The 23,601-nt window shown below is 39.4% G+C and overlaps 1 protein-coding gene across 1 annotated transcript in view; it reads right to left on the bottom strand.

The window, feature by feature from the left end:
* TBXAS1 (thromboxane A synthase 1) overlaps window positions 1-23,601 on the bottom strand; it is a 287,914-nt gene that overhangs the window by 39,873 nt on the left and 224,440 nt on the right. The window contains exon 10 of the mRNA XM_032220502.1: window positions 21,851-22,138. Coding sequence (XP_032076393.1) covers window positions 21,851-22,138 — 288 coding nt within the window. The remainder of the gene's footprint in view (window positions 1-21,850; window positions 22,139-23,601) is intronic.

Raw genomic sequence — 23,601 nt, 5'->3', positions numbered from 1 at the left:
TAATTTGATGAGGCAGATATTCCCCAAGCTGAATCAATAAGTGTGGCATTTTACAGAAAGAGAAGAAGGAAAGAGGAGGATGGAGCAGCAGCAGGAAGCTCCTTCCTAAGTCAGAGATAATGAAATGCTTCTAACCAGGCCTGACTGCTGAATATTACAAGAGCTATCATCTTGTGTGGGTTCCATGGGGTTTTATTTTGTGCTTCCCTGCGTGGAGTGAATGCTGTTCACAGTGGAGTTGTGAGAAACAGTCATTACTATTTATTCAAAGAGCAATGAGTGACTGTTCTAAAAAAAGCATCAGAAAGCAGCACCTGGAAAGACTTGGTGTGTTTTAATTCCTCTAAATCAGGGCTCTCCAACCTTGGCAACTTTAGGTCGGCAGATTTCAACACCCAGAATTCTGGAAGTTGAAGTCCTCCAGGCCTAAAGTTGCCAAGGTCGGAGACCCCTGCCCTAAATTATTATTATCATTTTTCCTTTGCAAACACATTCCCCATACTTGCCTTACTCAATCCCAAGTCTCAGTCCAAAATTAGAGTTAGACTGGAAAATCTGACTTGCAAGCATAAGCATAGAATGATTTTAAAGTGATTTAGCTGCAGTTCTTTTTTGCAGAATAGTAGTTCTTCTCCAAGGAGGAGAGGAGAGGATAGACTTCTTTACTGGCCAAGTGTGACTGGACACACAACAAATTTGTCTCAAATGCATAAGCTCACAGGGTACATATAAATAGCAAGTAATAGGTCATAGATCATAAACCATGGTTACAATCATTAAATGTAAGTTACAAACAACAATTAATAAATCATAAGAAACCAATCGGAGAACATTTCCCAAAAGGATACCTTCCAGTTTGGACCAAGCTTCCCATTTAATCAAAGCGCCTTGCAAACAATCATAGTATATCAGTAGTTAAATATTAGGCTAGGTCTAGGCCAGGGGTGTCAAACTGGATTTCTTCGAGGGTCGGATCAGCATTGTAGTTCTTCTCTGTGGGTCAGCCAGAGGAAGATGGGACAGACATCTCCTGCAGCACTTTGCCGCAGGGGTGGGTTCCGGCAGTTTCTACTGCCGATTCACTCGTGGGTGCACTGTCCGCACATGATGTGCACCGTGCATGCATGTGCAGTGCAATAAATTGTTCTGCGCATGCGCAGAAGCAAAAAAACCAAGATGGTGGCACCTATGGTACCCCCAGAGAACCGGTTTGGGGGCGTGGCAGGCCTAGGTCGCTGCCAGTTCCAGCAACCCAAGCTGCCAAACCACTACTGGTTTGACTGAACTGGTCCGAAACAATAGGAACCCACCAATGCTTTGCTGGCCAAAACGGGGCATGAGGGGTGTGTGTTCCCCTATGTCCCATTTTGGCCAGCAGAGTGTGGCAGGAGGCCATCTAGGCCAAAAACTGAATGCAGGGGGGGGATCACACACCCTTCCCTATGTCCAGTTTTGGCTGCCAGAGGCACTACAGGCCAGTCCTTTGTTATTTCCAAGCTGGTCCCGTGGGCCAGATTTAAGCACTCCACAGGCCGGATCTGACCTGCGGGCCTTGAGTTTGAACCTCCTGGTCTAAGGGAGTAACAGGAATACATCTACTATGGAAACTCACTAGGTTAAAAAAAAATCTCACCCTTTGTTAGTCCAATATTTTTTTTGTAAAACAAAAATACTGAAGATAAAGTATAGTACCTGCCACATCAAACTTGGAACAAAGTCAAGATAGTAATCTAAGAAGCAAAATAAATATCTGTTTGTTTATGTACAGCATTGTACACATAATACACAGATTGGAGCAGTCTGCTTGCTTCCCTTGAGGTTGTAAACAATAAATAAATCCAGAAGTCTGTTTTGGAGCCAAGTATCCAGAAATGAATGCTGAAAAAGCAAATACATTGCTTCTGGTTTAGCTATATAGAGAGATCCACCCTTCAATTTCTCTACTACACCCATTTTGAGTGTTTTCTCCTTTAAAAATAAATCACAATATAAACCAAGATAGTTTTCTTGTAGATGCAGCAAATGGGAAATTCTAACCATAATCACTTCTACAGATTTGAAATGCTGAAAAACAGCAGTTGAAATTATTTTCCTGTCCCAAGCAGCTGCTGAAAAATTTGCAGAAACAAAACTTCCCTGACTCCACAGAAAAGAAAGAAGGATTGTTAGTTACAGTGCCTTTTCCAGTACTGTACTAACAAAGGCAAGTCTAATAAAATTTTGTCCAATTTCAACACTGTTTCTTACGTTAGGGGTATTTAGGAAAAGCTATCAAACCCTCAAACCAGCGTTTGTCTTCCAAGACTAGAATTAAGAAGCTGGGAAGATGAATAAAGAGAGTTGCTTGTAATAGGAAAATTGAACCATAGAATCTTAAAACAACAAACAAACAATCAATTCTAGTTTTGGAATAATTTTAATTATCCCATTTTTGAACTGAAATAAATCAGCTTAGATTCCCAATCTACTATACTATGGAAACAGAGAGATCCAGAACAACATTCAAACTAGGAGAGAATCATTGTGTAGAAATACCTATGATTCTTTATCATTAGCATATGGAAGATTTTGGAGATTTTTAACATTTCTGATTCTAATATGTATGGCAGAATGCAGCTGCTGCCATTCTATTGTGGCTATTCGGACAATACACTCTTTTTTAGCACTCTGATAAGGGCCAAATAGGGAAATGGTGCCAAGAGAAAGGGCTTGGTTTGACACCCATAAGAGAACAAAGAAGGTTCTTCACAATTTGTGTATCTTTCCAGAATGATTGTTTTGTTATAGCTAATTACTGAAGGAGTATATGAATCAATATTGTAATTGTAATTACTTTATTTGTATGCCGTCCTTTTCCCTGAGGGGACTCAGGGCGGCTCACAATTCGGGGGAGGGGGAGGACAAACAAGTTACAAACATAAAGACAATACATCATTAAAAAGCACAACAGTCATACTATTCGAGTGGGGTTAAAGTCTTTAGCCCCAGGCCTGTCGGGACAGCCAGGATTTAAGGGCTACGTGGAAGATCTGGAGGGTGGTGAGGGTACGAATCTCCACGGGGAGGTCGTTCCAGAGGGTCGGAGCAGCCACCGAGAAGGCTCTCCTCCGGGTAGTTGCCAGTCGACATTGGCCGGCTGATGGAATTCGGAGGAGGCCTAATCTATGGGATCTTATTGGCCTAGTGGAGGTAATTGGCAGTAGGCGGTCTCTCAAGTACCCAGATCCAATACCATGAAGGGCTTTGTAGGTGACAACTAGCACCTTGAAGCGCACCCGGAGATCAACAGGCAGCCAGTGCAGCTCGCGGAGGATAGGTGTTACGTGGGTGAAACGAGGTGCACCCACGATCGCTCGCACGGCTGCATTCTGGACCTGCTGAAGTCACCAAATACTCTTCAAGGGCAGCCCCATGTAGAGCACATTGCAATATGAATCAATATTGGCTATTTGCTTTTATTATGAATTGTTTATGTTACTATATGATTGTTACTGATTAAACCAATATTTGCTGTTTGTTTCTGATATGATGTAGTGCTAGAAATCATTTATTAAGAATTAAGCTTATGGGGCAATATTCTGACTCTGTAAACCGCTTAGAGTGGGCTAGAAAGCACTGTGAAGCAGTATATAAGTTCTAGTGCTATTGTTCAGTCTGGTTCCTAACATCAGAGACCCATTCAGGTTTCATTAGTTTCTCTCTTAAGTGCTGCAAGGAAGGGAGGGGAGAGCTTTCACTTTGTAGGAATGTCTTGCTAATGCTTAAGTTCTAAATCTTGAGAATTAAAAAAAATAGTCACTTTTTTACTGCATGTAAAAATGACAGCATGAAAGTTAGCTTTGCCAATATGCTAGCGGTTGTGAACCGAAATCGTCAGTCAAATAAAGTCATGCTCCTAAAACATAGTTTAATTAGTTAATTGGTATCTTCTAAGAGCCCATTTGCTAAATGAGTGGGGGAAATGATGTTTTTTCACTGAGATCAATTGCGAATAAAATGGTTTTCTAGCAACATTGTTATTAGAAGTTTGTGCATTCTCGTCTGTGTCAGGGGTGTCAAACTTGTGTTGTCATGTGATGTATTGTAATTCCCCCCCCCCTTGCTAAACCAGGCGTGGACCAGAGATGGGTTGCTCCCGGTTCGGTCTGGATTGGGCGAACCGGTAATAGCAGCAGCAGGAGGCTCCACCCACCCACCCAGATGCTTCTACGCATGCACAGAAGTGTCTCATGCGTGAGTGAACCAGTAGTAAAAAAATGGAAACCCACCACTGGCATGGGCGTGGCCAGCATGTGACACATCCAGCCCACAAAACATGAGTTTGACACCCCTGGTATAGATTATGCTTCCCAAAGATCTGTCTTCAGCTGATGTTTGAAGCAGGAAGAAAGGTGGGTAAAACTCACCTATACAGATCAAAGGGCTCTAAAACAAATCTAAAGAAGTAAATTCTATGAATACACAGCCCTTATTTAAAATTGGTTTTAAAATTCTATCCATCCTTCTGGGGACCATCACTATTTTTAGAACCTGTCCCTGATAAAATGCTCTTTTTGTTCTGCTTTTCATGGAGAAAACAAAGCATACATGGCTTTATAACTTCTCCATGCTGCTTGTTTAAAAGCTGTATCTCTGGAAGAGGAAGGAGGGGGGTGGTTTTCTCTGACTGTAGTCTGTATGCGAGTGAACACCAGGTCATTGCCCCCTTCCTCCAGTGACCATGAAACCAGGCAATAAGAACAACTGAACATGATTGCTACTTAAAATATCAATTAAAAAGATACACAGCCATAAAAACTGGCATTCTCGGCAAAAAGTATTTTTAACAGCCTCATTGTTACTCATGAATAGACAACATTATCTCCTTTAGAAAAACGGAAGGACAATGCTAAAAATACAGCCATGAGTGAAATGTGGTAGGATAAGAGCAAGGTTTTTCAGAAGGGGTTTGCCATTGCTTCCTTCCTAGGTATGAGAGAAAGTGACTGGCCCAAGGTCATTTGGATGGTTTTGCGCCTCCTAGCCTGAAACTTTAACCACCACACCAAACTGCCTTTTATAGATAGATATTTGATAGATGATAGATAGATAGATAGATAGATGATAGATAGATAGATAGATAGATAGATAGATAGATAGATAGATAGATAGATAGATAGATAGATAGATAGATAATTCTGGGATAATGTGAAAAGACAGGTACAATTATATTTTTACCTTGCAGCTGACAAATGATTTATTAGGAATGGGTGCTTCTGCTTGATACTGTTTGATACTGTTTTTCTTGTAATTTTTCTCACTATATGTGTTCTTTCCCTTGGGCCAAATTATATCAATTGTTGATATATATATATATATATATATATATATATATATATATATATATATATATATATATATATATATATATATATATGTATATGTATATATATATATATACACATTCTGAGGTTTTCGCGGGTGTTAGTATGTAGGTCTCTAGTTGTTCGGGTTTTCTCCTGCGTAGAATTGGAGATGTCTTGGCGACGTTTCGACGAAGTCTCATTCGTCATCTTCAGGCTGCTTCAGACTACTTCAGGTTTGGTGTTTCCAGGAGTTTGGTGTTTCCTACTCCTGGAAACACCAAACCTGAAGTAGTCTGAAGCAGCCTGAAGATGACGAATGAGACTTCGTTGAAACGTCGCCAAGACATCTCCAATTCTACGCGGGAGAAAACCCGAACAACTAGAGACCTACATATATATATATATATATATATATATATATATATATATATATATATATATATATATATATATATATATATAAATCTTACATGGGAAAAGACCCGAATACAACAAGACCAGCATACTTACACCCGTGAAAATCTACAAAAACACACACACACACACACACGTTTGTTTTTGTAGAATATATATATATATATATATATATATATATATATATATATATATATATATATATATATATATATATATATATATCAGCCTTTTTTAATGAAAAACAGACAGCACTTAAAACCATTTTTTCATAATTAGAAAACCCGAGAAAGTGACCATTTTTAATAGAAAAACAGCTGGGAGGAGATGGCATAACAAATTCTACCTCTCCTTACCCTCCTCTGGCCTTGCTTTGCTAAACTCTCAACCTTCCATTATTACATTTTACTAAAATAACAATTACCATATTAACAGAGGGAGCCTCTGTCATCATACAAGGTCCTGTTTGTCTTATATAAATCACACATTTAGGATTAACGACATCAGAGGGAATGACATTTTTGTGGCTCAATGCATCCCACTGTCTCTCCTCCAATTAAATGGAGACTTAATTATTTAATGATTTGAAATATTCACAGAAGACAGAATTGTTATAACAATTTGTTAATTGTCTTGAGACTGGGAACAGTGATGCTCTGTTTCTCTACCTGCCATCAGAGATTCGGGATTTGTCATCATGCTAATCACATCTGGTTTTTATCCACCAAGCTTTTTACCCACAGAATCTAGTAGCAGAGAAACTCAATGATATTCTGAAAATAACTTGGGTAGAAGAGGAGTGAGACTTGGCAGAGAGGTTAAGGACAGGCTGGTTTTGATTCCACATCAAACCACAGATAAGATGCCACTTCGACAGATTCCTTTTTGTCAAGCAAGCAAGGAAACGAGGAAGCAAACAGCACAAGACCAGCAAGAGAAGAAAAAGGTTGCCTCATGGAAATGGTTCCACCACAAATCCGCGAAGCCCTTCTGCGCGGAGACATAAATGCGAAGACTAATTCGTGCCGTTCTAAGCGCTAAGGAAAAACGCGACCCTACCGCGATGACATAATCGCGGAGGGCAAATTCGCGCATTCCCAAGCACTCAGTACCCTAAACCTAACCCTAAACCTAACCCTAAACCTAACCCTAAACCTAACCCTAAACCTAACCCTAACCCTAAACCTAACCCTAAACCTAAACCTAAACCTAACCCTAAACCTAACCCTAAACCTAACCCTAAGCCTAACCCTAAACCTAACCCTAAAACAAACCCCTAAACCTAATCCTGACGCTTACCTTAATTGAAGTCGGCTTTCTGCCGCGGCGCTGTTTTAAAGCGCCTTTCTGTTGCTGCGCTGTTGTCGCGGCGGTGATGACACGCGGTGATGACGTCACAGCTTTAGCGACGCGCTTATGTCTCTGCGATTTTGACCAGCGCGGTTTTGTCGTGCCACACATGGAAATAGCCTTGGTGGTGGAACCAGGAAGTATTGGTGGTACTCTACAGAATCGACCTGGAAGGGGAGGGGGTGAGATACTATGAATATTATTTAAAGTATCTCTCTGGCAACAAAATGTTCTCAGGTACCAGATTTGGACCCTCTATTTTTGCTGATCTATTTATTAACTCCACTGCGGTGTCGCCAAACACAATCGAGGCTCCATCCTAGACAGGAAGCGCTCTCAAAGGCTTCCTGTTTGGGCTGGAACTTTCTTTGATGCAACAATGGAAGCTTGGATCTGCTGCTCAGCTCTTTAATTCTGGCGTCCCCCTTAGTTGCTCTTTAGATGCAGGTCTAACAGTAGCATAGCATTCAGAAGTTGTATATTCCCTACAGATTGGCTGATACAATGCATTCCTTTTACCTACCCACCCCAGCAGTCTATTAAATTCTTGGCAACAGCAAATACAGAACCAACTTAAATGCTTTATCCAAGGAGGGCTTTCCTTCAATATGGCACCAGCAGATTCATAAATTCTGCTTCCCTGTGAAGCTGCTGTGTAATCAGTAATTTCTTGGCTCCTCCGTATCCAGTTAAATCAACAATCTTTGCTATTTTTCTCATGCAACCTTTAAGTGAGGCATCTATAGCCAGTTCATACATTATGCTGAGCAAACTAACCTCATCAAAGCTTAAATGAAATGGGTAAACTCAAGCCAGAAGAGATTATAGGCAATCATCTATGGCTTTGTATGATGTGGAACCAGACTGACTGTGGCTTATTCAGCAATCTAAGTTAACAACCTTGTTTATTTGCTCAATGTTTGAACGCTATCATGAACTGTACACCTAGACAGGTTTAATAGTAATTTCTACTCTTTAGGACTACACAGAATCAGGATGTAAACTGACTGGAGCTATAAAAGAGCCTTCATAGGACTCAGTGCTGGTCATGAAGCTCCATGGCATCACCATGTGCTGTTAACATCATTTTTTTCTCAATGGTCCCACCGTAGTGCTTTTACCTTGTGTCCATCATAAATGAAACAGCCTGAAATTGTCATTAGGTAAGGTAAAGGTTCTCCCTCATACATATGTGCTAGTCGTTCCTGACTCTAGGGGGCAGTGTTAATCTCCGTTTCAAAGCCGAAGAGCCAGCGCTGCCCGATGACGTCTCCGTGGTCATATGGCCAGCATGATTAAAGGCCGAAGGTGCACGGAACACTGTTATCTTCCCACCAAAGGTGGTCCCTATTTTTCTACTTGCATTTTTACATGCTTTCGAACTGCTAGGTTGGCAGAAGCCTGGACAATTAACGGAACTCACCCCATTACCTGGCACTAGGGATTCGAACCGCTGAACTCCCGACCTTTCGATCGACAAGCTCAGCACCTTAGGCACTGAGCCACCGTGTCCCTTGTCATTAGGTACAACAGTGTAAAATGCTCCCGTTTCAAACATGCAAAATCAAGAAGTAGCATCTGGACCTGAACAAGTTAACAGCCTTCTTGTATGAACAGAACTGATTTTTGGCAAGTGCTAAAAGTGATAGTCGCATCACCTTCCTTTTGGCTTCAACCAGCCTCTACCATAGCCATTTCTCTCCCAGTCTCTCCCCTTTCCAGGAACACTATGTTTCCTGAGTTCCTTTCATAAGTGAATGAGTTCCATCACTTGCCACATATCCTAGTCTTTTTATTCTACTTTTTCTCCAGGTCATGAGAAGAGCAAAACTCCACTAATATGTCAAGGTGGCGCAGTGGTTAGAATGCAGCATTGCAGGCAAACTCTGTTGACTCCCAGCAGTTTGATCCTGACCGGATCAAGGTTGACTCAGCCTTCCATCCTTCCGAGGTGGATAAAATGAGGACCCAGATTGTTGGGGGCAATATGCTGACTCTGTAAACTGCTTAGAGAGGGCTGTAAATCACTATGAAGCAGTATATAAATCTAAGTGTTATTGCTATTGCTATAAGGGGTGTGTGTATGGGAGTAGAGGTCATTTTTGTTCTATGCTGCTTTAATAATATTTTGAAAGGTTCACAAAATAATGTTGAACTGAACATATATTTGTTTTTACAGCTTCCCCTATATTTGTCAGTGTTAATCAGTCAATTATTCCCTGTTCTAGAAAGTGAAGGTGTTGTTCAACAATTAATTTCAACTTGCTTGCGCTCCTGGATCTAGTTAGTTGTGCAACCACACCAAGGAGTCATTTCCTTCTCTCTGGGATTATTTCTATCTTGGTATATTTGCATGTGTTTATTTCACATTATAATAATATTGGAGATATCCAAAGGGTGTTGGGGAAAGAGGATAAATAAATGAAGGAGAATTCCAAGAAGAATCTCAAAATCTCCCATCATTCTCCTGCACGCTAAAGGCAATAAGCAGCTCAACAGTTAAGTCTAACCTATGTGACAAAGAACTGATACCACAGAGTGAACATCAGTAATAGAGGCAACAAACTTTATGCCAGCATTATTTTGGATCAACACGAAAATGGGTGGATAAAACTTTAATTCAGTTGTGGTGAAAGGACTCTCTGATTTCATGACAGGATACAGTAAGGAATACACATGGGTACCAAAATAGTTCCAGACACATTTATGGGACTCTTAAATTAAACTGATTTAATTGTTGTTAAAATAGTGGCCGACACATGAGATGACTGCTATGTTTTGGGAGACTTTTAAATAATAATGCCAACAGATTTTGAATGAGAATGCTAAAAGCTTAGAATTGTACCAAATTTTAGGTGTGTGTGTGTATGTGTGTGTGTGTGTGTGTGTGTTGGCCATTGTGTGAAAGCCAGGTAAGGCCTGATATCTGGAAAAGCTGTAGGCCTCTGATTTAAGTCTTTCATAGAAAGGCAGCTTTATGACTTTGGCCCAATCATTTTCTCTCAGCCCAATTCACCTCATTGGTTGTTATGGGGAAATGGTTGTTATGGGGAAAATGGATGGTTGTTATGGGGAAAATAGAAAGAAGCCATGTTAGATATGTTCATTGGATACAGGTTATTTGTAAAAATAATTTGAATTTGAATTTGAATTTTAACTTTATTTGTATGCCGCCCTTTTCCCTGGGGGGACTCAGGGCGGCTCACAATTCAAGGGGAGGGGAAGTACAAAACAAGTTATACACATAAAGACAATACATCGTTAAAAAACACAACAGTCGTACTATTCGGGTGGGGTTGAAGTCTTTAGCGCCAGGCCTGTCGGGACAGCCAGGTTTTAAGGGCTATGTGGAAGGTCTGAAGGGTGGTGAGGGTACGAATCTCCACGGGGAGTTCGTTCCATAGGGTCGGAGCAGCCACCGAGAAGGCTCTCCTCCGGGTAGTTGCCAGTCGACATTGACCGGCTGATGGAATTCGGAGGAGGCCTAATCTATGGGATCTTATTGGCCTAGTGGAGGTAATTGGCAGTAGGCGGTCTCTCAAGTACCCAGATCCAATACCATGAAGGGCTTTGTAGGTGACAACTAGCACCTTGAATAAAGTCATGATACAAATAAGGAAATAAATAAATTTGCAAAAAACGTAAATTCATCAGCAGGGCAACATAGCCACAAAAACAACAAGTACAACAACAACAACCCTCAGCTGGCATCATGCAAGCAGGAAAACTATGCAAGGATAGCCAATCAGGCAAAGTCAAGCACTTTCTCACAGAGCTGACTGAAAGGATTGCTAGAAACCATTAGATCCTCTAATTCATCCTAATTTTTAATTTGTATCTGCTGAGAAGTTCCTAAACTCAAACGACAATCCTTCCAAGTTCTCCAGAATGTCCATAAGGACAACTTGAACACAAAAAATATAACATTTTGCCTGATGTCTGAAAAACTCCAGAGCTCACACAACTTTTTGTGGTGTTTTAGTTCATCCTAAAAGAGCTGTCATCCAGCTATGCCTTTTAATTTTCTCTCCATGGACCAAGTTGACTATGATTGACTTCTACAGGATTTATAAGATGCTTTAGTTAGAACATTAAGAGAACTGTCTGAGTTATTTAACTATCTTCTTTCATCTTCCCATGCCTCTAGAAAGTTAACAGAATAACAGAGTTGGAAGGGACCTTGGAGGTCTTGTAATCCAATCCCCTGCTCAGGCAGGAAACCCTATTCCATTTTAGACTTATTATCATCCAATCTCTTAAAAAAAAAAAAAACAACTTCCAGTATTAGATCACCCACAACTTCTGGAGACAAGTTGTTCCATTGATTAATTGTTCTAACTATCAGGAAAATTCTCCTTAATTCTAGCTTGGTTCTCTCCTTGATTAGTTTCCATCCATTGGCCCTTGTCCTGCCACCAGGTTGACTCCCTCTTCTTTGTGGCATCCCTTTAGATATTGGAACACTACTATCGTATCACCTCTAGTCCTTTTCACTAAACTAGACATACCCATTGCAGCAACTGTTCTTTATATGCTTTACCTGCAGTCCACTAATCATCTTTGTTGCTCTTCTCTATACTCATCTCTGTATTAGATAATGCAAGTAGATTATGAGTGGTAATGACCTTAGCATCAGGTTACAAGCAGAAAGATAGAAAATTAAGACAATAAAGCAGCGATCTATGAATTTCTTCTTGTTATTTTCCCCCCTTGCAATCTAGGTATCATTTCCCTCCCTAAAGTCATCAATATAACACTCTGTGAGCTGCCCACGACAGAAGTAATACTAATCTGAAGTGATGCCTGGTAAATGCAACATGTAATTTCAGACTGAAGGCACCAATTTGCTAGTCAGTTTGTAGTGACACTGCAGTATTACTGTAACAGACTTTCTGCACAATTATCTTCATAGATTAGCACGCTATTCATTCTGTCTGCGGGGAAGGGAGAAAGGAATATGATCAATTTGCTATTTCCATAATAAAGACGGTGTTCTCCCCTAAATCTTTTTGTAACACAGCTTCCCATATTAAATAAAATGAAATACATTCTGTGCAGAAAATGATGAGATTTGTGAAACTTTGTTAAGAAAACAAAAGATTGCATTCACTTTCAAAATCCAAATTAGAGAAAACAGAGAGGGAGGGAAGGAGGGAGGGAGGAGAAGGAGAGGAGGAGGAGGAAGAAGAGAGTAGTAGTGGTGTGGTGGTGGTAGTAGTAGTAGTAGTTTGGCAAGGTTAAAAAAGAAAGATTTCATATTTTCCAAGAAGCATTTTTAGCTGATCATAAATTGTTATTTTTAAAGATCTATCTTGAGTCCCACTATTAAAAGATAAGAAATTAAATAAAGAATTTCAACTAAAAAAAAAATTCTGGCAATATTATTTTTGAAACACAGAAACAGATTTTGAATTTCCCTACTCCTCGCCTCCATTTGGAATAAGGAAATAAAATCCGTAGGAACCCTGCTGAAATCACATATTGCATCAAGCATAGTTTATTGACGATGGACTGTTGAATTAAGAAAAACTGGCTCAGTTTCCATATCACACTATGTTCCAAATAAGGGCATATTTTAGGCCAGAGGTCTGAATTACAAGTAGCATGCTATGATTCTCAGTTAAAAAAAATACTGAGTGGAGCCCATTTAAAAATATATTTTATTTTACTTACATTTAATTTTAAGTTAAAATTCAATTTGATTACTCTCCATACTAGTTTTTCCCTTCTGGGTCATTATAAATTCCATAATTTGTAGGTATCTAGGGGCCATATCCAAAGGTTTGGCATATAGAGCAGTTGGAGTTCAAATTGGCATCCTCAGGTTTAACTTTGACTGGGGTTTCCATATCCTGCAGCTAAATCAAATCATTATTTATTTATTTAATTGGATTTAAAGGCTACCCGGCTCCCAAAAAAACTCTGAGTGGGTTACATTTTAAAACTAAGAAAATTGAATTTTAACCTCTCCTTTATACGTTCCATCCTGATTTTTTTTTTTTTACCATAATCTGTAGGACATCCAATAGCAACCACGAATGTATACACACTTTATACTTTTAGGACTTGGAAGTTATGAAATGGGGGAGCAAGAGGTCAAAAATACAGTAGAAAGAACAGGTCAGTGGATAAAAAAAGCCAGATCCTGAAGATGAAACTCAAGTACTGTGGCCACCTAATGAGAAGGAAGGACTCATTGGAGAAGAGCCTAGTGCTGGGAAAGATTGAGGGCAAAAGAAGAAGGGGAGGACAGAGAATGAGGTGGCTGGATGGAGTCACTGAAGCAGTAGCCATGAGCTTAAATGGACTCTAGAGGATGGTAGAAGACAGGAAGGCCTGGAGGAACATTGTCCATGGGATTGCGATGGGTCAGATACAACTTCGTAACTAACAACAACAAATCATTACAGTTTTTCTCTTCGCAATCATGATTCTAGAAAAAAAGACAAACATACGAGACACAAAACTGCTTTCCAGAACTCCAATTACCTGTATGATCAATTGATCATTATTTGAGCTGAAAAGGTTTTCCAAATTTTGTTTTGTTTCACAATACCCTTTTACATTTTTCACAAAGATCATAATTTGCCAAAGAAACCAGTTTTCTGATTAGAGAATGGAAAAGAAATTAAGGGGAATATCTACATTTATCATGTATACATACTTCTCTGTATCAAAGAGGAAAAGGAGTATTTTCTTCCCAACAAAAAGAAAACATTTTCTTAGCATATTCCAACGCAATTTTAAAACTTTTTCAATTTCAGCTTTTAACATCATCCTAGAGTAACCTCAATATTAAAATCCTGTTGAATTAGACAAAGGCTTTAAAGTTAGTCATTCCTGTATCTGCTGAAATGCCTTCTAATTGCAGAAGATCTTTATCAAAGCTCCATCAGAACTGGGATAGACATTCCAAAGAGCTACTAGATGGCAGGAAAGAGGGTTTTTGGGGGCATCTTTATGGTTATTATGACCACCAGGGTCCCAATATAATCCTAATTGGGACTTGTCATGCAGAGGCAGCCAGATTTTTATTCTATGGGGTTCAAACTTCAATGGTTGTTAACTCTAAAAAACAGTCGTAATCCACTATTTTCAGTGCCATTGCAACTTTAAACAGTTCATTAAATGAACTGTTGTAAGTCGAGGACTACCTATACATTTAAAGGCGCTAATAGTGAAATGTCCTTCATGTACACTCAATTCTCTTTTTTAAAAAATCATAATAAACACTAAAAGAATATTAGAAGAATTCTTCTAATAAACAGTAATTAATTAATTAATATTAATAATAATGTTATTTGATATTGATCATCATTAATTAATTGTAATAAATAATAACAATAAAAGAAGAATTCCCATCTTTTGAAGATTGGATCAAATCATTTAACCTAAAAAATAACGCAATGTAATTGATCATGGTGACAGGAAAAGTCCATCCCTAGGGTCAGAGAATAGAAAGAGAAACCCGGAAATAGAAGGAAACAGATGTTAAAAGTCAAGGAAATTTAAAGAGAGGGAGAGCAGAACTAGCTGGATATTTGATAACCATAACATAAGAGAATCCTAAACACACTTATGCATATAACAAACCTCAGCAAGGACCAACTTCTAACAGGCAGCAGATGTTCCCTTGTTTTCCTATAGCTATTCCTTGTGCAGATAATACTGTGACTTAGTTATAAAGTAGTTTCAAGTAGTCCCAAAGTTGCTTTTTTTTCCCAGGAGGCTTTCTTGTTTTTTCTATTGAAGACGTTTCGCTTCTCATCCAAGAAGCTTCTTCAGCTCTGACGGAATAGTGGGATGTCATTATCCTGTCAGAGCTGAAGAAGCTTCTTGGATGAGAAGCAAAATGTCTTCAAAAGCAAAAACAAGACAGTCCAGTTGCCTCCTGAAAAAAAGCACCCTTGGGACAACCATGACCTGGATGACTGAGAATCTCTATGGACTTTTAGATTCAAGTAGTTTCAAATGAAAATATTTATTACTATTTATAGGGCCCATGGCAAAACAGTTCCCGCCTAATCAGGTTAAATTGGGTATATTACAAATATGTAATTTGATGGTTGGAGTCCTTTTTTGGAAGGGGAGAGTGTGATTGTGGGAGTGGTGGGGAATAACAAAAAGGTAAGAGCTGAGGTGGCGCAGTGGTTAGAGTGCACTACTGCAGGCTACTTCTGCTTCCTGCTGGCTGCCTGCAATTTGGCAGTTCAAATCTCACCAGGTTCAAGGCTGACTCAGCCTTCCATCCTTCCGAGGTGGATAAAATGAGGACCCAGATTGTTGGGGGCCAAGAGGCTGACTCTGTAAACTACTTAGAGAGGGCTGGAAAGCACTGTGGAGCAGTATATAAGCCTAAGTGCTATTGCTATAATATTTGGAACGAAGTGGAACTGAGGTTGGGAATACCTGTATTTTCAAGGATTGGGGGTTGGGTGGGAATGGGTTTGGGACATAGGTTTTCTTTAGAAGAGGGGAAATTGTTTAGTCACCACTTTTTGCTCTGGAACTTACAAAAAGGGGTTAGATAGAGACTACCTGAAATTGTAATATTTAATATTAATATCAATCAGATATTACCAATGTTTCCTACTGCATTCAGCTAATGCATGAATCAATACATAGAAAATATGCTAATTCAATCTAGCATATTTCTAGTCAGCTGCAGAAAGCAGCTGAAGAAATGCAAAGCCAAACAAAGTTTCTCTTCACTTCACTGAAGGTTCTGCTTTCTATAACCATTACATACAAATGAGTTTCCATGCTTTCGGCAACTGGTATTTCAGCTTTCACTTTGCACAATTATTGACAAATAAATGGACTCTTGATTCCCATTAATGCTACCCTAATTTATGTACATACCTGGAGGAAAAATTCCATTCTGACTATATACTTATAACTATACACTCACACAATCTGGAACATTTTTTAAGCTACAGCAACATTAAGTTGTTGCTTAATTCCATTAGCGATTGCTTCTAGGGATTTAGTATTTCTTAATAAATTAGACAAGCATTCTCATTTGTATTCAGACTTTGTAAATAGAATGTGCATAATTTAGGGTGGGGAAGGGGGGATTAGGTGATAGAATACATGTTCTCTCCTTACCCATGCTATATTCTGTCATTTACCTCTGTAACACACAGGGCTGGTTCATGATTTATTATGTGGCTTGTTTGGTTTTGATTTAACATGTTGTTTGAAATTAAATAGTTATGGTTTGGTAAAATAGACCAACTTCCTTCCTTCTTCTCTTTAAGAAGAACTGGCTTTTTCAGCACACTGGTTTTTTCTGGCTCCCCCCCCCACCCCCAAGGGATGGGGTTTTGGCAAAGTTATTGTTATTGGTTTGATTTTTCCTTCCTTGTTCTTGTTTTAATTCCAATCATCTGTACTCTGTAAATCTCCTACAATTTCAGTTCAGGTGAAGTGATCTATATAGCAATCACATAAAAAAATATAAATAAGGCAACTGCTTAAAGAGGCAACAACCATTTTTCTAAGTTTCTAACACTTACGAATAGCTTTGCAAGGAAAAAAGCTGCTGCAACAGGTTGAGGTTTTGCCAATCTCGGAAAATGTCATTTCAGAATAACTGATGCTTATAGACTCAACTGTCTACATTTCCTTGACCAAAGACATCTGTAGATCCCTAAGGAATACGGTGATTAAGTGCGGTACTTGGAGAAACTAAAGAGACCTATTCTTAAGTGTGAAATAACTAAAGTTCAGATTGAGCATTTATCGCTTTTCAAATTTAATTCTGGAATGACTTTACAGAAATATGAAATTGCACTGTATTTCAGAAAACACAGGCAATATTCAGTGTTTACTGTCAATATATATATATATATACATAAAACAATTTAACCTGATCAATCATTGTAATAATTACGATGCCTAAGTCAGTAGTATGAAATATCCTTTGCCTGACTTATAATATGAAACATCCTATTTGCTACAAATATTTCTGCTTATAACTCTCTCCTTCAAAGCAAAATCTTCAAAAGATTTTGAATTCCCCTAAAACGACTAAAGCATTTCTATATCATCAGAAAGTTTACAGTTTGGGGCAAAAGAATCTTATGGCTAAAAAAACCAACAATACTATTATAAAATATATCTTAAAATATTTAATTTCACACACAGCTTTGAAAACCGAGAAAGTGTTAAAATTAAAATCCTGTGCACAATTCTCAAAGATTCATTGATAGTACAGGGATCTTAAGTTATATACAAAAATATGTCTTTTTTGAACTTATAAAATGCCATTAAAGTGGAGGATACAGGATTTGGCTGGAATGCATTTTAGAAACTCTATTCATGATCCAATATCCTCTCTAATAAAGTTTCATCTTTTTGAATGCTAAACTAAATTTACATATGCCCTTTATTTTCTAGACTTTAAGTGGGTGTGCTGAGTAACACTGAAAAGAGCAAAAACTATGGCAGGTGTGCAGCTACAGTATGTAAGTAAAAGGGAAGGGAATAATAGAAATATTTGTCAGTCAAAACTCATCTTTGAGACTTTACCCTTCATCTTGACAGGCAGAGCATATTCCCATTGTTTTGATCTGATGAGACGAACTACACAAACTTGACAATCTTCACCCTTAAAATGGAAATCTTCCCAGTGATTCAAGCAAATATTAAATGTTGCTTTATAAAAAGTGATCTTTCTAAAAAAAAAAAAGGAGATTGGCATTTGCTTTCCCTAGGAAAGAATCAGTGATTTTGTTTTGTTTTATTTTATTTTTCTATAAAACTCCTTTGCTTGCAACACAGGTTGTAAAGTTTAGAACATATATAAAGAAATCAAAGTACTTTGCTGTTTTTGGTTTTGGACAGGCAAATTATATCTATTTGCTGCACTGGCTTTCGTTGTGTGCCTGTGAATGCACAATAGTCTCTTTCACCTCTACAACTCTTCTTCCAACTTCTGTTTACACCGCAGTCTCTCCTGATACATGCAGACTTTTCAGCAGCGTATTGATTCAAAAAATTGTAGCTTCTATAGTTCTGGGTGTAAAGTGCTTTGAGACTACATGGATGTCACTAAATAAATGCAATCGTTCCTGGGTGGTTCCTTGACAAGATCATCTCTCCAAGTATGACATTCGGTTTCTTTTAATAGTAAGAGAAAAGCTGTTTTTGTTGCTGAATGGCTCACTGAATAATAACCTAAAATATAAAGTATAGCTGGACACCCGTGCTTTGCAATGAAACCATGTGATCGGGCAATGCAGGAGAAATCCAATTCACTCTGGTTCAATTGGTTGGCTCAGTGGTGGTCAGTGACTGAAACACATACTGTAAGGGAATATCGCTGCCACCATCTTGATTCTGGAAGCAGTTCCATAGTGGAAGGTGTAAACATCTTGGTGAGGTACCAATGTTTAGTACTGTAAGGAACCCCAGATCGCTCCTGAGTGAAGGAGTGGAACGTCTGCCAGCTTGAACTGAGGTAATGGAATGTGGAGCAACTGGCAGTTGGAACAGAGTTCTTTTCAGGTGGGGAGGGGGAGTAGAATGTCTAACTCCTTAGCATCAGAGCGTGTTAATATAAGGCAACTGGCAGCTGGAATGGAGTTCTTTTCAGATGGGGAGGGGGAATAGAACTCCTTAGCATCAGAGCATGTTAATTACTGTATAAGATATACTAATGATCTGATAGTCAAATCCTTTCTTAGCGAGCACCTAGAAGTCAAAAGGAACATATGTGCCAAATTTCAAGTTTGTAGGCTTTACGGTTCTGGAGATCTTGTGATGAGTGAGTGGTATTTGCCTTTTATATAGATTAGAATAGAGGGGACGATTCACAAAAATCTTTGTTTTCATTGTTATCTATAAACCCCATGGAGTTCCAGAGATATATCTGGGGACTATAATTGCTATGGTATGAAACCTACAGTGAATCAGACTAAATTATGATGGAGAGGATACTTGAGTGTGTGGCCTCTCTGCTGGTGCATATAACATGAAATCATGGCTTATCATTATGTATGAATTTGACCAAGGTATCACTGAAGTAGGGGTAGGGAAACAGCCTTGTAATATATTTTTGTTTTCAGACAGTAACAAGCTCAGTGAAGGAAGGGAGACATGTTCCTCCAGTCATGGTCATTCACATAGATGAGAGATGAGAGTATACAACTTTTGGGAATCAAGAGCTTCTGGGTTGTTGAATAGCATGCTACATGTCATACTTCAAAAACTGATTGATTAAAGTTAGAAAAGATGGTGAGGCCAGAACAAAAGAAAAGTCTATGGAGATTCTCAATCATCCAGGTCATGGTTGTCCCAAAGGTGCTTTTTCAAAAGGCAACTGGATTTTCTTTGTTTTTCCTTGAAGTTTTTCTTGGATGAGAAGTGAAACGTCTTCAAGGAAAAACAAAGAAAGTCCAGTTGCCTCTTGAAAAAGCATCTTTGGGACAATAAAAGAAATGGTTATTTCCTTTGCCTCTACATTTAATTACAATCAAATCCCTTTTAAATGTTTGGCTCCCAAATATTGCATATAGCATGGCCCTTTATCTGAATCAAATAGTGCAGAACTACATATGTGGATATGACGGGGCTAAACTGTAAGGATAATATAGAAATTTGATTTGCATTTACTTTTAGTTCTAACTTTTTGTAACATATGGTCTTATTATTGTTCGGTATTTTATACATTATACCTGATATGGGTTAATGGATAATCAATAAAGTAAACTATTGGGTATTTTTTTCTTCCTTTTATGATATTAGAAATGGCTTGCAATAGTGGCGAATATCTGTAGCTCAAGCATAGGATGTGGGTGAAGATTCATTCTCTGAGCTTGTGGGTTGGTTTCCGAACATTTCATTAGCAGGCTAGGTAGCATCTTCAGTGGAGTTTGGGGGATGTCAGTGTTCTTCTGTTTATAACAGCTTCAGGTGTGGGTATATCAGGTGAGGGTCTTGTGATGGGTCTTATGGTGGGTCATGTGTGAGTCATCAGTGAGAGTCTTGTGATAAGTTACATCAGTCAAGGTCCTTGGGAGGTGAACTGCTGGTGGGGGGAATGGACTTGTGTGGGTTGGTTGAGAGTTGGTACTATCTCTGGTTGGCTGTGCAGTTGATGGATTCTGAGGGGTTTGTAGGATGGTTGTAGGTCAATGTGTCTATTGATAGAAATTCTTTAATGAACTCCCCAGCATGGAGGGTGGTACCGTGGCCGATGATTTTTGTGTTGCTCCAATCAAACTGGTGCCGTTTGGTGTTGATGTGGATAGAAATTAAGGATTTGGGATCGTGGCGTTTGACTGCCAGCTGGTGTTTGTGGATCCTGGTTTTTAATTGATGTGATGTTTGTCCCATAGAATTGGGTTGCAATGAGTTACAGTTGATTTTGTAGATTACATTTTTTTTCTTTCTTGTCTTTGGTTCTGGATAATTCCTGGCAGATTGTGGCTGTGGGTTTGTGGGCTATTGCTATTCCTAGGGGTTGGAGGATTCTGACACACAAGATGTAAATAAGTAAGTAAATAAGTAAAACTACTGGGAAAAACTGAAAATGCAGGGACAGATTATGTATTTCACTTCACCGGCAGAGTTTACACTGATGCAAAAGACTCCCAGGTTTAATATTTGAATCCATTAAAAGAACTGAGAATGGTTTTTATGGAGAACTGCTCCTAGCCAGTTGATAGAGCAAACAGATCAATGGAACAGTGTTTATGCATTTGCAACAGAATGCATGCACTTGAGAAACAGACAGACACTTCTGGCCTGTGAAAATATTATAAAGCATCTTCTCCATTTACAGATATAGATTGCACTGACCCTTCATCTGGAACTGATCCTGTAATGCTGACTCTCTGTAAACCGCTTAGAGAGGCCTGAAAGGCCTATGAAGCGGTATATAAGTCTACTGCTATTGATCCAGCTGTATTACTTCGTTTACAATAAAGATCACCAATGGGGCATTTATTTGCCCTCATCAAGATGGCTTTGATTTTGACTGAAATATGAATTTTATTAGTCACTAGTCGATAACCTGGCGTCGCCTGGGTATTTATTTACAGGGGGAAAATGCCCGGATCAAATGTACTTTCTAATGTTGGATTTTCCCCCTTACCAGAGGGAGTCCCCTCGTGGAGTACTGTGAAGTCGTTACCATGGCAACTCCACTGTGTGCACAGTAGAAGCCATTTTATGGCACAACACGCTGTATCTTAACAGAACATACACCCAGAGGGATGTTAGAGATGTCTTACCCCCACAGTATTTGTTTCCAAAGAGTAAGTCATCTGTGTACCAAGTTTAGTTGAAATTGCTCGAGGCGTTCCATATTTATGCTGGAACACACACACACAGACACACACAGACACACCACCACCAACAACAACAACAACATTTTTATATATTAGTCATTTGAACCACGGTGGCGCAGAGGTTAGTATGCTGTACTGCAGGCTACTTCTGCTGCCTGCCGGTTGCCTGAAATTTGGCAGTTCAAATCTCACCAGGTTCAAGGTTGACTCAGCCTTCCATCCTTCAGAGGTTGGTAAAATGAGGAGCCAAATTGTTGGGGACAATATGCTGACTCTGTAAACCGCTTAGGGAGGACTATAAAGCACTGTGAAGCGGTATATAAGCCTAAGTGCTATTGCTATTTTAAACCATCCTGTTTGGCTCACTTTATCACAGCCTCCCCCCTCTCTCTCACCACTCACCCATTGTCTAAAACAAGAATGGTGGTCAGGATGCCTACTTACATGTTTTGAAAAGAAGTCATCCACCTCTTGAAGCAGCTTCTCCTGACATTGGGGGTTGGTAGCCAGCAGGTAACTGCCAAAGGAAAGTGTGCTGTTGCTGGTTTCATAGCCAGCAATTAGGAACAAGGAGGCTTGTCCAGCTATCTCATCATCAGTCAACCACATCTGCTGCTTTTTTGGCAGAGCTTCAGGGAAATCATCTTGACTGACTTTGTCTGACTGATCCATGACGATGTCAGTGGTCGGAATCCGTGCATCAAGCATCAGCTGGAGAAAATCTCTGCGTCTCTGTAAAGCATATTGTGAAAGAAATTAAAAATTAAGGAGTCTGGTCGTATTTCTTCCAACTAAGAAAATATTTAAAACTATATGGAATCATTGAAGTGAGCTGCAGTTCATGGATGTTTACGCTTTTTCATAAAATGTGATAGTTAGAAATTTGACTACTATACTCCTAATTTTTTGACACAAGACGTCTCTGCCCTGCAGAGGCAAAAGGAGTTACTAGTTGAACAGCAAGTTATTAGCTAGATCAGGGTGTCAAACTGGATTTCTTTGCAGGCCAGATCAGCATTATAGTTTGCCGGGGGCCACCTAAAAGGGGAGGAGATGTGATGGATGTCTTCTACAGCACTTTGGCTGCACAAGCTTCCCTGTGCCCCGTTTTGTCCCTGAATGGCTTCTTGCAGTACTTTACTGGCCAAAACAGAGTGCAGGGGAGCCTCGCACGCCCGTGCCCTGTTTTGGCTGCCCGAGAAACCACGGGTCAGTCCTTTGCTATTTCCAGGCCAGCCCCGCGGGTCAGATTTAAGCACCCCACAGGCCGGATTCAACTCACGGGCTTGAGTTTGACACCCCTGAGCTAGATGAACATAATTTGCAGGTAGTCTTCAACTTACAACAGTTCATTTAGTGACCATTTGAACTTACAGTGGCTCTGAAAAAAGTTACTTATGACCATTTTTCACACTTACGACCATTGCAGCAACCTTGTGGTCCCGCGATCAAAATTCAGACACTTGGTAACTGACTCACATTTATGATGGTTGCAGTTTCCAGAGTTGATCACTTTTTGCAGGCCTTCTAACAAGCAAAATCAATGGGGAAGCCAGATTCACTTAACCGTGTAAGTAACTTAACAATTGCAGTGATTCAAGAAACAATGGTGTTAAGAAAGGCCACGGTGGTTAGAGTGCAGTACTGCAGGCTACTTCTGCTGGCTGCCAGCTGCCTGCAATTTGGCAGTTCAAATCCCACCAGGCTCAAGGTTGACTCAGTCTTCCATCTTTCTAAGGTGGGTAAAATGGGAACCCAAAATTGTTGGGGGCAATGTGCTGACCCTGTAAACCGCTTAGAGAGGGTTGTAAAGCATTGTAAATTAGTATATAAGTCTAAATGCTATTGCTAAGTGCTATTGCTAAAATGGAGCAAAAATCAGTTAACAACTGCCTCACAGAAATTTTGGCCTCCATTGTGATTTCCAGTCAAAGACTACCTGTATTCTGACTGCTTCCATGTCTTTTCTACAGAAGACAGCAAACCCTCTTTTCTTCATTGCTAGGTAATTACAGCCACATTTTCCAGCCTTCTTTTTTTAAAGCAGAGGTGAGTAACCCATAATCCGTATATCACATTTCTTCCCCAGAATTGAATCAGTGATTTGGTTTTGCATTATGTTTTATTACAATACAATAGCAGAGTTGGAATGGACCTTGGAGGTCTTCTAGTCCAACCCCCTGCCTAGGCAGGAA

The sequence above is a fragment of the Thamnophis elegans genome, chromosome 7 (genome assembly GCF_009769535.1).
Source record: "Thamnophis elegans isolate rThaEle1 chromosome 7, rThaEle1.pri, whole genome shotgun sequence".
NCBI lineage: Eukaryota > Metazoa > Chordata > Lepidosauria > Squamata > Colubridae > Thamnophis > Thamnophis elegans.
This window is presented reverse-complemented; position numbering and strand designations above follow the sequence as displayed.